The 14,799-nt window shown below is 30.6% G+C and overlaps 1 protein-coding gene across 1 annotated transcript; it reads right to left on the reverse strand.

The window, feature by feature from the left end:
• Positions 1 to 7,399: 7,399 nt before the first annotated feature.
• LOC142529027 (adenylate isopentenyltransferase 3, chloroplastic-like) lies at positions 7,400 to 8,638 on the reverse strand. Its single transcript, XM_075634385.1, has one exon. The coding sequence runs from the start codon at positions 8,404 to 8,406 to the stop codon at positions 7,456 to 7,458; it is 951 nt and encodes a 316-aa protein (XP_075490500.1). The 5' UTR covers positions 8,407 to 8,638; the 3' UTR covers positions 7,400 to 7,455.
• Positions 8,639 to 14,799: the final 6,161 nt, after the last annotated feature.

A 14,799-nucleotide genomic window follows, 5' to 3' on the forward strand; every position in this document is an offset into this window, starting at 1 on the left:
AAGAAGACAAACAATAAAAAGATTTTGCTCGAGCTGACTTGATCTAAAACGAGGTCTAAATTTAAACAAGAAAACAAAGCAAATAAATTTATTTTTTACAAAAACTTGTGTGAGACGGTCTCACGGGTCGTATTTTGTGAGACGAATCTCTTATTTGGGTCATCCATGAAAAATTATTACTTTTTTGTGAGACGAATCTCTTATGTCTCACAAGAGACATACTTTTTATTTTTTATATATTTGTCTTACATGAGTAAGAGTAATATTGAGATATAATTTTTTTAGAAATTTATTGTATGTCAAACTGCTGACGTTACGCCGTGTTGGTTGACTAGGTGGACTGTAAAAAATCGATGTCAAATTTTAACGGTTAATATTGGCTCTGCTAGGGATAGAGCCTGACGGTAAAAAAAAGGATAAGATATCCAAGGAATATGAGACATGATTATCAGATAGACATGCACCTCTCATGTACTCTACACTACCACGAATATAAGGAAATAAAGTTATATCTAGGTTAACAGCTATAACTTTTGGCCTAGTGATAATCGTTTGATCATAACAATTTGAAGAAGAGTGAGATCATGAATTCAAGTCTTCAATAAGGAGAAAAATGTTGGGTTAAAATTATACAAGTATTATTGGGATGAGAAACCTCCCAGGAAGTTCTCATGTGTCAAATCGCTGACGTTGTGTCGCCTGATCTAGTTGGTTAAGTGAGCCGTAAAATAGTGACGTCAGATCGTAACAAGTAATATTATCTCTACTTGATATATGGTCATGTATGAAAATTGTAAAACTGATATCTAAGTAGGGATGTAAACGAATCAAACCGTTTGTGAGCTATTCGAAGCTCGATTCGATAAAAGCTCGTTTGAGCTCGTTTAATTAGGTTCGTTAAGATAAACAAACCAAACTCAAGTTTTACAGTATTCGGCTCGTTAGCTCGTGAACATGTTCGTTGGTAAGTTCATGAGTAATCTTTTAGCTGAAAAAATAATAGTTTTGATATTTGATTTATTGATTTTGTATATTATTTATGAAATATATAGAAAAATCTATTAATTTATTTATTATAAAAAATTTACAAATTTTTAATAAGAATAATATATTTTTCTTTAACTATATAATTTACTTTTTAATTAATTTAATGAAAATTTAAATGTATAATTCATATTTATTAAGTTTGTTTAGGCTCGATAAAGGCTTGAATAAGCTCGTGAGCCATGCATATATTCGTTAAATAAAGCTCGAGCTCGGCTCGATTATAAACGAACCAAGCTCAAACATTCAAGAGTTCGACTCGGCTCGACTCGATTACATCCCTATCTCTAAGATAAGAGACAACACTAGCAGTAGTAACGAACCTTTCAGGATTCATGGGTCTAGCATTTTGACCAATTAGCACCTAAGTAGGTGTACTCTGTCATAAGTATAAAAAAATAAAATTACGTTATGACAAATAACTATAATTTTTGACTTAAAAATAAACGTTTGATCTTACATAATTATCATTCAAAGCATTTGAAAAAAAAATACGTTACTTTATCTTATTTTTTGGGTGGTTGCCTCCATTATTTTTTAGAAGAAATATTTTAAGATAAACCGAGATAAATAATTTGTGGACTAGTGGCATTAAATAAAATATATATGTCGTGATTTGTACCACCTTTAATATTTTATGGTAACGTGAACTTGTGTAACTTAGTATCTTGACCTTCACCAAAGTGACATTTATATGTTTATTGATTCTTTAATTGATATTCTATGCCAATAATTATTTTTGTATTAAATAATCCCACTGTATTTTTTTTTCCGGGGTAGGTTTCCTGTGAGTTTTGATATTCACTTTTTGTATATTAGAAAACGTCTTTAGTTTTGATATTTTTCTAAAAAAATCTTTATTTAGATTCGTTGTCTGTAATAAAGTTACAATTAAATTGATTTCTTGGAGTAATTTTTGAATTTTTACGAACCAATCCATTATTTTATTCCAATTTTGGATATCTTTATAGAGTATGTCTCTTGAGAGACGGTCTCACGAATCTTTATCTGTGAGACAGGGTCAACTCTATCGATATTCTTAGCATAAAAAGTAATACTCATAGCATAAAAAGTAATACTTTTTCTTGGATGACCCAAATAAGATATTCATCTCACAAAATACGACTCGAGACCATCTCACGCAAGATTTTGACATCCTTATATAAGCGAAATATTGCAACAGATCGTATATTTAATTAAGTTCTGATATATATGGTTGGTGATTGCATCTGGATTTACGTTGGGGGATGACAGGAAATATCGTCATCTTCCAAGATTAGTCGGGTAAAACCCGAATACTTAGGTTATAAAAAAAAATGTATCAAAAACTTTTATTTTTTATTAAAAGAAAATACAGAAATGGATTGACTCAAAAATCAAATCTCTTCTCATAGTAGGACAATGAAGCCGTAGGACATGAAAAATGGGTCAAATTAATTACTACCCAAATTGCCATAAAAATGTTTGTTCAGTGCTATAATCTAAATTTTTATTTCCAAATTTACAAAAAAAAAATAGAAGGAGTTTTCTACAAATACAGTTTGATTTAATTTCGCCATAATCTGAATTTTTTTATTTATAACTTTCTTTATTTTAATTTTGAGATATTAAATTGTGGCATATAAGTTCATATTTTAATTATTATTTTATACATCTTATTATTATTGTAATGCATTTAATTTAATATTATATTACGCATCATATATTTAGGGGAACTATGATTATTTTAAGTAAAAGTAAACAAGTACCTCACTATCTCTTTCTTTCATTTGATAAAATCATCTCACTTATAATTTACATGTTCTCGAAATGGGAGAAATTAATGCCGATCATTTCTAAATCATATGATATTAAGATCTTAGAGTTTTAAGACGAGTTTTCAAGTTGGAGATCAAGTTTAATTTAATAATTTTATCTTCTAACTCAGACCAGAGGGTTGTCTCAAACTTGGAATTTTGATGTCATTAACAATTCTGATGTTAGAAATATTATTTTCTACAATAAGCTTACATATTTAAATAACAATTATATTATATATACTATCTAATTTTGAGTCTAATAAGTGTTTATAAAGTCTAATAAATTATATATTTAAAGTATGAAATTTAATGGTAGAAATCATATAGTATTAGGATTGATGAGATTATAATGAAAGAGTGCCATTAATGTGGTGTTTGGCAAGGAACACATTGATTTGCTAAGTCCACATCGAAGGGACACGTTGAATGGTTGTGGTCCCCAAACCAAATCTGTATATACATGTAGTTATTCTTCATTCCCCATTCAAGAGAGGATTAAAGAAATTCTGATAGGAATCAAAAGCTGAGAAACTTGTTGATCCATTGAAGAATTAAGGAGATTTGGTTGTGGAAGGCTTCATCCAAGACAAATTATGTATCATGGATTCCGCTATGTTTTAAAGTACTAATTTCTCATAAATTGACATGAATGTTTAAAGATATTTTGTTTTTATGAAATCTAAAGTGCCAACATCTGACTCTCCAACTCGGAGAAAAAAATCGGAGAACTAAATCCTAATAAAATCAAACTTGGTAGTTAGTTATTATCTCTTCGATTTTAGATTCTTCGAAACAGAAATTTTGACTCTGTCAACCGATTTACTGGCTCAAGACACAATGGTCTCTGCTATACAATTGGGCTCGTTATTTTCTATCCCTATACGAGAAAAGTACCGTGCTTTCATCGTCTATCTAACTGCATGCATTTGTTGCTTAAGGTCGCATTATCATGAATTTAACTCTGAAAATTCCATGCGCTAGACTAAACGAATTCCCCATTTCACAACGCTCTCTCTTCGCAGCATGATCGCTCATACCGTCTAAGTCTGACACACAAACTCCTCAAGTTCTGCTCTATCAATATGATCCATCAACCAATGGCACACCTCGTGCGTGTCATGGTATTGGTTCCTATGTTGCTTTAGCCTTCTGCAGACGTCATTCAGTATCCAGAGACTCTTCCCACCTGGGCAATAAAAAAGAGCATGGCCCGTCGAATCTTAGGGGTTTTGGGAAAGATGGCACCAACCAAGTTTTGATTGTTCTTCCTGCAGAAATCTTCCAACATGAGTAATTGTTACTCCAAAAAAGTTTTGAAAAATACATAATGGGACATGACATTTTCCTTCTAAAGCTCAAGTCAAACGAATTATGAGAGTTGAAAACTAGAAAGTAAAAGTCTAATAAATCTACTATGCCTGAGTATATGTAGGTGAAGAAAAACCATAAATTTAACATGAAATCGTCGATGGTCTAGAATAACATGATGAGCCGAACCGATGCAACCTTAGGGCTTAGAGAGCGAGTTAGACTCCCCATGCATGCATGTCTTGCTTTCGGTTCAAAACTTTAAGTTGTGTCTGGATGGAAGAATTATCTGATAATTTTAAATTTATTCGATTGCTTGAATGAATAATATACATGTGTTGGTTGAATTTGAAATTCATCCATTGCTAAACTATGTAAATGTAATGTTAGTTATACATCAAATTCAAGTGCATTTTTCAAATCCTCGTCTAAATCAAATTATTTTAGCTAAGCACAACTAGGTAGGTATAGGACGCTCAAAAGATAAATCAGGCTTAGGGTCGGGGGATCTGCTAGAGAAGATTGGCTCATCGTATTCCTAGTCTAGCCAATATAGCTAGATTACCTATCCCGATGTCAACCATTTATTGCACGAAATATCATTTACGTAAAAAAAACAAAGGTTTTCAAATGGAGGATACCTAATAAAGAGACTTTTTGTTAAAAAATGAAAAAGTTTGTGGGATATAACTCTAAATGCCATTTTTAAATAAATTTCAATTATGCCATCAAGTCAACGACTTTTGATTTTTGACTTTTTCCTATTATTATCTAATTGTAGAGTCACTTTTTGTATCTTTTCAAAAAATAAAAAGGACAAGGAGGAATCACCTTTTGTATGTGTCAAATAGAATATATATATATATATATATATATATTGTGATTTAGATTCAAGAGATTAATTAATTTGAACACTTAGATTTTATGTTATCTTGAATTACCCATGCCTATGTTACTTTTGAGTAGGTATCATGTTAGATAGTCTTACAGATATATCCGTGATATGACTCGACTCGATTTATATCTGTAGTGAAAAGTAAGTATTTTTGACGTAAAAATAATATTTTTCATGGATTGTGTGGGATCAAAGATCCGTGACATCATGAAACGATCTCATAAGAGTTTTTATCTTTTTTAAAAAAAAAATTTACATAGTTAAATACATTTAAGATTCCATATAAAAACATTGTAGACGTGATATGTATATAATTTTATATTATTTATGAAATATAGTGAGCTGTGACAAGGGATGGCATGCGAGAAAGCATGTATGAAAACATGGATTATACTGATTTGGGGCTGAATCTTTAATTTATTCCAAACTTATCTCTTGGTCTTTGAGAAAAACTATGCTACACCGGTGATTCTCACCTGCTGCAGTATCTACCATGCATTGGACATGAAGCTCACACCTTTTGAATCTTTATTCCAAACTCATCTCTTAATGTATCTGAGAAGGAGTATTCCGCATGCATTGGGCACCACACATTTGCCCAATGAATGGTCCAAGATCCACCGGGTGATCAAATATGCATTTGTTTCCATCCAATATGTACAGTTTCACAAACGGTAATACATTTAATAAATGCGATATTTTTTGTTGTTGTCACAATAATGCAGCACGGTTTTTGGATTTGGATGATGATTGTGATGCAATTCGCGTGTATGAAACAATTCGTATCTACAAGTGATCGGACCAAAAACTGTGTTTGTTGACTTTCAACCATTCAAGGTTTCATTTTTTTTTGAAAAAAATTTGCTTTTCAATTTTTTTTTTTAAGAAATCATTTTCATTAGCATAATATCAGGTCATGTGGTATATAACAGAACGCAAGAAGATCGGAATCGAGCCCTCGGCACCAACCGTACGCGAAGCACCGTTACCATAGAGGAAACCATGAGAGCTTCTTGGGACATTGGAAGGACATTATGGATAAAATTTAGAAATCTTGATAATGTGTTGACGAGTAAACCTTTTGAGCTTTGGGTCATGTTTTTATTATTTACTTTTTATTAGATTTGGAATTAATTTCGTTTTTAGAATTTATTATATGATTGTGCATGGGACACTATTAACTACGGTAATATTGATGAGGTTTTCACGACTTTTAGGTTGATATGAGAAATTGGATTGCATAATAAATAACGTGTTATTTGCACATCATCATGTTATTTTACGAATAAAATCATATAAATTGTTTTGTATATTAATTCAAGTATTAGTAACGTCGGGATTTAGATATCCCATTACATGGATACAGTGGCGGAGTCAGAAATATGGCTCTGCCCGGACTAGATTTTTAAACTCTAAAATTTTTTAATATTTTAAATTGATCTATCCAGACTAATATCATATTATTTCAAAATTATACAAAATTTACATACAAATTTTTTTAAAAAAATTTGGGTCACCCGGGCTTTATGTAGCTTCGCCCCTGCATGGATAACTCAACAAAATTGTCCATTGAATTATGTTAAATGTACAAAAATAAATATATGTACATTTGGATCCATGTAACGCAAATAATTTTAAATAAATGAATTATAAATTGACAAAGTGATAACTAAGATATCAATTTAAAAATGAAATTCATAAATGAAAAAAAAAAATCCATTTAATGCATGCATTCATATATCAAAATATAATTAGCAAATGATTAAATGGCAATGATATATGCCAACATGGGGTGTAGGGTTCACCCTCACGTGTCTCGAATGTTCTTTGATTTTTCAACTGTCTATTTCAGGAATTTGGAGCCCTCGACTCTTTTTTTTGTATATTTATATCATATTTTTTTAAAAAAAACAATATATTCTTTGGAAAAAGAAGCATATGTTATTTAATATTTAAGATATAAAGATCTACATAAAGTTTAGCTAATATATTCTCTCGTAGGAAAATTAAATTAGTGTTTTTTTTTCTCGTTCCAAATGGGGAGGAGCTCTTTTTCTTATCAAGATTTGAATTATAAATTCCGTGCGATAAATAAGTGATGGATTATGTCGTTATACTGTATCTGTCGTGACTTTGATTTAACAGTTCAAACGTTATATTTCGATAATCTCACACAATAGATACAACTATTGGTTACACAACTATTGGTTCATGTATTTACTTTTAGAAAATGACATAGATTTAAAGATTTTATTATTATTATTATTATTATTATATAGTAAGTAATATGACAATTGACTCAAGGCAAGGGTGCTTGCGGAAGTTTCCAAAATTGGGTGGGCACAGTCTAATCAATCATAGGACGTTGCATTATTATTAGTATTTCTGTACAGCAAATACCCAATCATCCTAATGCGGCGCCGTCGCCATCAATTCACCTGTCCCTCTCATCTCCTTCACGCCGCCGCAAACCAGCGGCTGCAAACTATAGAGAAATTCACTCACCAATTCCGCGCCGGGACCAGCCACAAGATCCTCCCACGACGCTTCCGCTTCCGCTTCTCCGCCTCGTTTCCTAAACACCTCCGTCGCATCAATCCGATGCACCTGCCACCCTTTCAGTCTCCTCAGCCGGTTTATCTTCTCCAGCTGCCGCCGCGCCAGCTTGCTCGTATTCGTTTTTATCATATCGATCGACTCCGCTAGAACCCTGGATCGAGTTACCTCGTCGCAGAATGATTCGATTCGGAAGTATCGATCGAGCTCGGAAACCCCAATAGCTCTTCGAATCCCTCTCGAGTAATCAGCGTTTGGTTTGAAGAAATCTCGCAATTCCTCCACCATTCCTCTCTCCACCATCTTATCCACCCGATCGAATACGAAGGAATGCAAAACCGGCATTGCGACATCCACCCAGAGATAGCAACACTCGTATTTCGATCGGAAGTTGGAGTCCGCGAGAGCGTCGACGAATGAGTTTGATCCTCCAACGATGATTGGAAGTTTCCCCCGACTGAGTATTGATTTCAAGGAAACAGACGCCATGGCGCAGAAGTTCCCGGCGGAGAAATCGGAATCGGGGTGAATGGAACCGAGAAGATGATGCGGAACGCCGCCGCGTTCTTCCTCAGTTATTTTGTTGGTGGTGATGTCCAGACCATGGTATACTTGCATTTTGTCGGAATTTATCACCTCTGCGGCGAAATGGGTGGCAAGATCAATTGACAGACGGGATTTGCCCGTGCCGGTGGCGCCGACGATCACCACAACCTTCTCCTTCTGCGTACCTTGGCGGAAGAGCTGGCTGTTACCAGTTAGCAAAGGTCGAATTTGCTTGGGTAAGGAGACTGCTACATCCATTCTTGATTATGATTTCGTTATTAATTAAACACAAGGTTCGAACTTTTTGGCTTTAATGAACTGCGTATGCGGCGAATAGGGGGTGTGAAGATTTTGTAGTACAAATCTCCGAGGAATAAAAGACAACGAATAGAGAAATTTGAATGGAAACTGAAGAGTTTGTTGGATTAGTATTTGCTGCATTTGTTGTGAGGAAGAAGAGTGGATGGCAACAAGGAAGAAGAATGATGGAGTATTTATGGAGGGGCAATGGGCATCCTACAAATTAAGACCATTTGGATGGATTTCTACTTAAATGAAAGTCAACTAGCCGATTTATTTCCATTCGTATGAGTTAAAATTTTAAATTTGAGATGATGTATCGATTTTTAATTAAAAACAATAGTAGTCAACTCCAAGTTGTTTAATGGGACTCGAATTACTTTACAAAAAGTTCCCTTTTATTTACTTTTGTTTTTCTTTCAATTTCTTGAGAAAGGAAAGAGAATGTCTATGTTGTACGGTTGAACTTGGCTAGTAATTGTTGAATTGTACTAGGGTAGGTTTTTTTTTCTTTTTCTTTTCACCTTTTTAATAGGTTTTAAATAATTAAATACTTGAGTGTTTATTATAGTAAGGGAAGAGGTAAAAATAGTAATTTCCTATTGTAATTGATCTATTTCGATTATTGATTGGACACTAAAATCCTTAAAATTTGATTTCAGTGCAATAAGTTGATAACTCACGGTCTCACTAGCAAAAAATAGTTTTACCATATTAAAATAATACTTTTTTATATTTTATTTTTATTTTCTACCATTTCAATTTAAAAAATTTATAACTTTTATTGTAATTAAAAAAATTCTTTATTTTTTACGGAACACACTCATCGTATGTGCCACGAAAAGACGTACCGAGAATTAAAATTTGAATTTTAAAACAATAAAAGGAAGTACGTGTCATATATATTAATGAACTTCTCGAGCCAGTTGGCTTGCTAGCATGCACGTTAAAATATTAGGAGCCGCAAATTCCAGAATTCGTTCATCTCAACAAAAGTATTAATGCGTCCAAATTTGTTGCACTTGAGGCACTATCTTAACGCAAGTGGTGAAGGCTGATTTTACTCTCGACCTTTTGACTTGGGATTAATCGGTTCTCTCTCTCATTAAGAACGACATGTAGTGTTCAAAATGACGATTAAAGCAGGACGGTCGAAGGTGCGTGGTCTCTATTAACGGCTCGAGGTTATCCGGCGGTCGAGACTGTCAATGATTTTAAAATCCTAATCAAATGTAAAAAAGTCAAATAATTTTAAAAATCAATCAGAGTCAATCAATTTAAAAAACTCTACATGTAATTAAAATGACTTTTGGTTCCAAATATCGTCCAATCATCCACCAACTGCCTCCCGCCACTGACGCCATCAACCACCACCTTAATTATCTTGTTAATTTACATTTATATATTGATTTACAATTTTTTTAGCTTGTATTATGTTGTATGGAGTTTTTTTTTATGCATAGAATGTTAGTACAAGGATTGAAAACCAAGATTTGGACTAATCGAGACTGGACTAATGTAAATAGTTGGAGTTTTTAAGTTATTTTCCAAATTTCATATGTTGGACCTTGAACTGAGCTAATAATATATATATATATATTTATTTATTTATTCAAACTCGAGATCTGGCTCACGGGCTAATCATGAACTAAGTTATAAGTTTGACGGGCAAAATTATATCAGCACTTCATGTACAAATTCAAAGAAGCGAAAAAAACATTGTGTAAAATTAAATATGTTTAAATTAAGTTATTAAATTTTTTTTAAATAATATTGATTTTGTTATATGACGAGTTCGTGTTGAAAAAAAAAATTAGTTCCTGGTGTGATTCACACACCCTCAGCACGAGTTACTTTGGTTGTTTGTGCTCGTGGGCATGAAATCAGAGCTAAAACTCTTGAAACATTTTGATGCATATATAAATAAAAGATTATTTGTTATGTTTAGAAAGCTTTCTTTAAAAAAAGTTGTTATAAAAAGAAATAATTATTAATATTAATATATTCATCTACTATATTAAATATTTTTTAAAAAATAAATATATAATTAAACATGAAATCTGAATTTAATGTTTATTGAAATGTAAAGATGTTCATTGAAATATAAATTATATTTAAGTATCTACATTTATAATATCATTTAATTTAATTTTGATTATAGTTTTGAGTTTTACGTTACTTTTATATATTTATTTCTCATTATTCTATGTCATAATAAATTAAATATAAATTTTTTATATAGAATATTATGTATTCCAACTTTTTAAAAGAATGTATTTATGAATTTTAATATATTGATGACCGTCCATAAATTGTTATTATTATTATTATTATTTTGTATCTTAATTAGAAGTTAGTATAAATTTTCTAAAACATTTTCTAAAAATTATTAAAATTAAAATCAAAATTATTCATTTAATAAATGACAAAAAAAATTATTTTTTGAAAATATTAATTTTTTATTTAAAATTTTTATAGATAAAATAATATATGATTTTTTAGATATTTTTTCTATTTTTTTATCAGTAACATTTTACTCGGTCAATCTTAAAAAAATAATTTAACGACAAAAATTGTTATTTTCATTTAAGCGTTATATCAAATTATATAAAATGTCAAATGGAAGATTTTGACTTGAAAACCAATTTCTTAATGTTAATGTTCGATTCCCCGTAATCATATCATAGTTTTGGACAATGTGAATTGAATAATTAATAGAATATTAAAAGTAATTAAGTGAAAAATCATCCCTATCCTTTTTTTACTTGAGGAAAAAAATATATTACGTATAAGTTATGATTCAGTTCTCATGTTGAAAATTTAGTTTGAGTTCTTTAACTTTATATGTTTTTATTATTTCAGCTTCATAACATTTTTTTTAATTCAAATAGGTATTAATAGATATAAGTACAAATAATTGAGATTATAGCACAAACATACAAATTTTAATTATTAACCGAATCGAATTAAATATATAGTATAATTTTTAGGTATAAAATGTTAATATTTTTTAGGAAAGTAAGGTATATTTCATTGAAAATAAATTATAAATATATACATTTCAAGTACTAAATGATTTGAATGGAATATCAATCAATTTAAATTGAGTATATGTAATATAATATTCAGATTATTAATCTCAGAGAATTGAGATGAAATAAATGTCAAATCAAATAATTAAATCAATGTTTTTCTCGTACAAAAACTAAATTATATAAGACAAAAATTTGTGTGAACGGTCTCAAGTATCGTATTTTGTGCGACAGATATCTTATTTGGGTCATCCATGAAAAAATATTACTTTTTATGCTAAGATTATTACTTTTTATTGTGAATATCGGTAGGATTGACCCGTCTCACAGATAAGATTCGTGAAACCGTCTCACATATAAGATCGTGTCACAAAAGCCGTACTAATCATATAATATGTTTGAACTTAAAAGACTGAATCTAAATTAATCTCTTTAGAATGATTGCGCAATGTCAGGGAGGTGCATGGTTTATAAGTAATCATATGTATATATATAGATTTAAATACCAAGATTGAACCCCACCAAAAAAAAATAAAATGCATTCCTTCTAAAATTTCAAAATGAAGATGAGTCCAAAAGACAAATGGATCAATATGCACTACTTTACAATTATGGAGTGAAGATGCCCATTGCCAAAAAATAGGGGTGTCAAAATCAGACACGATCCAACAACTCGACACGGTTCAACCCGAAAAAAATCAAGTTTAGGTTTGGGATTTTCGGGTTCGGGTCAGATCGAGTTGGACCTGATAGCTGACCCGAAAAAAATGATCGGGTTGAGTTGGGTTCGGGTCAACCCGGAAAGTTTTAAATTTTTTATATAATATAATTAATAAATATTGCCTATATTTTTATATATTATATGTCTGAAAAAATATTTATTATATATTTATATCATAAATTTTTATATTTTAATATTTATTTTGAATATATTTTTTTATTTTTTAAACAATTGTTTATTATGTGACGGAGATTTTTTTTATTATGTGTTTAGATTAAAATATTATTTTTTTAATTTTATGTTTTTTAAAAAAAAGTTAAAAAAAATTCAAAATCGGGTTGATAGGATTGATTTTGGTTTGGGTTCGGGTTGGAAGTTTTCGGGTTATCTCAGGTTCGGGTTGGACAATTTTTGAATAGTACTATTGCTCAACCCGATCCAACCCACCCGAATTGACACCCCTGTAGATCTCATTTTTATTCATTATGTAACATATATTCCCTTCTCTTTCCCAAAATTATTTGATATGCTTTTGAAATAGGGTGGAGTCAAGAATTTAATAACAAAGAAAAAAAAACTCGTGCCAACAAAACTAGATTTTTAAAATTATCAATTAAAAATTATGTTTACTAAAAGAAGGGTGATCATACTTGCGGATAAGGGGGTTGGCGGATTATCCCACTGTTGAATTTCATAAATAAATTTCTCGATCTAATCAATTCTCTAGTAAATCCGCAAAATCTAATAAAAAAACTTCATAAATTAATTTAAAAATATGTCATTAATAATACGTTCCATCGATGTAATAAGTCAAGCCAATAAGTGACATAAGAGACTACACGATGTTAGAACAATCTTTACGCGTGTTCTTTCCACAAGCTAATTCAAAAAATGTCAAATCAAATAATTAAATCAATGTTTTTCTCGTACAAAAACTAAATTATATAAGACAAAAATTTGTGTGAACGGTCTCAAGTATCGTATTTTGTGAGACAGATATCTTATTTGGGTCATCCATGAAAAAATATTACTTTTTATGCTAAGATTATTACTTTTTATTGTGAATATCGGTAGGATTGACCCGTCTCACAGATAAGATTCATGAAACCATCTCACATATAAGATCGTGTCACAAAATACCTACTAATCATATAATATGTTTGAACTTAAAAGACTGAATCTAAATTAATCTCTTTAGAATGATTGCGCAATGTCAGGGAGGTGCATGGTTTATAAGTAATCATATGTAATTATTGCTAATCCCAATTAACCTTTAAAATGATTGCACAAACGACAGAGATCTAGTTTAAAAGTAATGATATGTAATTACTGCTAATGGAATGAGAATTGCACCTTTTCAACCTTAAAGTTGACCAAAAGTATACACTGAAAACAAATGTGTGTTATATATATATATATATATATATATATATATAGACACCTATCGATTTTTATCTTCAATAGACAATAATGTGTAAATCTTATGATCCAAATATTCGTAATAATAAGTAATTTTGGCTCCTTGGTTACAAATCTATAATGTTACTCACGGATCCTTCCTACTATGGTCCCCGATTCATGATATTCCAAATATTTAAAATAAAATTACTTTAACGTTTTATACTTTTTAATTTCTTATTATTTTGTCTTATTAACGCCAAAATAAAAAACCCGAATTCGTTAAACAAGGAAAATTATTGGGGTTTGTATACGTGCCAACTAGTACAAAAAGAAAGAGATTAGATTTAAATACCAAGATTGAACCCCACCAAAAAAAAAAAATGCATTCCTTCTAAAATTTCAAAATGAAGATGAGTCCAAAAGACAAATGGATCAATATGCACTACTTTACAATTATGGAGTGAAGATGCCCATTGCCAAAAAATAGGGGTGTCAAAATTAGACACGATCCAACAACTCGACACGGTTCAACCCGAAAAAAATCAAGTTTAGGTTTGGGATTTTCGAGTTCGGGTCAGATCGAGTTGGACCTGATAGCTGACCCGAAAAAAAATGATCGGGTTGGGTTGGGTTCGGGTCAACCCGGAAAGTTTTAAATTTTTTATATAATATAATTAATAAATATATATTATATGTCTGAAAAAATATTTATTATATATTTATATCATAAATTTTTATATTTTAATATTTATTTTGAATATATTTTTTTATTTTTTAAACAATTGTTTATTTGATTTAGTAAATATACTTTATTTTTCTATAATTAAATTTTCAAATTTAAATCATATATATGACGGAATTTTTTTTATTATGTGTTTAGATTAAAATATTATTTTTTTAATTTTATGTTTTTTAAAAAAAAGTTAAAAAAAATTCAAAATCGGGTTGATAGGATTGATTTTGGTTTGGGTTCGGGTTGGAAGTTTTCGGGTTAGCTCAGGTTCGGGTTGGACAATTTTTGAATAGTACTATTGCTCAACCCGATCCAACCCACCCGAATTGACACCCCTACTAAGTAGATCTCATTTTTATTCATTATGTAACATATATTCCCTTCTCTTTCCCAAAATTATTTGATATGCTTTTGAAATAGGGTGGATTCAAGAATTTAATAACAAAGAAAAAAAAACTCGTGCC

The sequence above is a fragment of the Primulina tabacum genome, chromosome 16 (genome assembly GCF_025594145.1).
Source record: "Primulina tabacum isolate GXHZ01 chromosome 16, ASM2559414v2, whole genome shotgun sequence".
NCBI classification, from domain to species: Eukaryota; Viridiplantae; Streptophyta; class Magnoliopsida; order Lamiales; family Gesneriaceae; genus Primulina; species Primulina tabacum.

What these genes read in the sequence shown, in the direction of transcription:
- LOC142529027 (XM_075634385.1), bottom strand. Translation starts at nt 8,406, where the DNA reads ATGGATGTAGCAGTCTCCTTACCCAAGCAAATTCGACCTTTGCTAACT.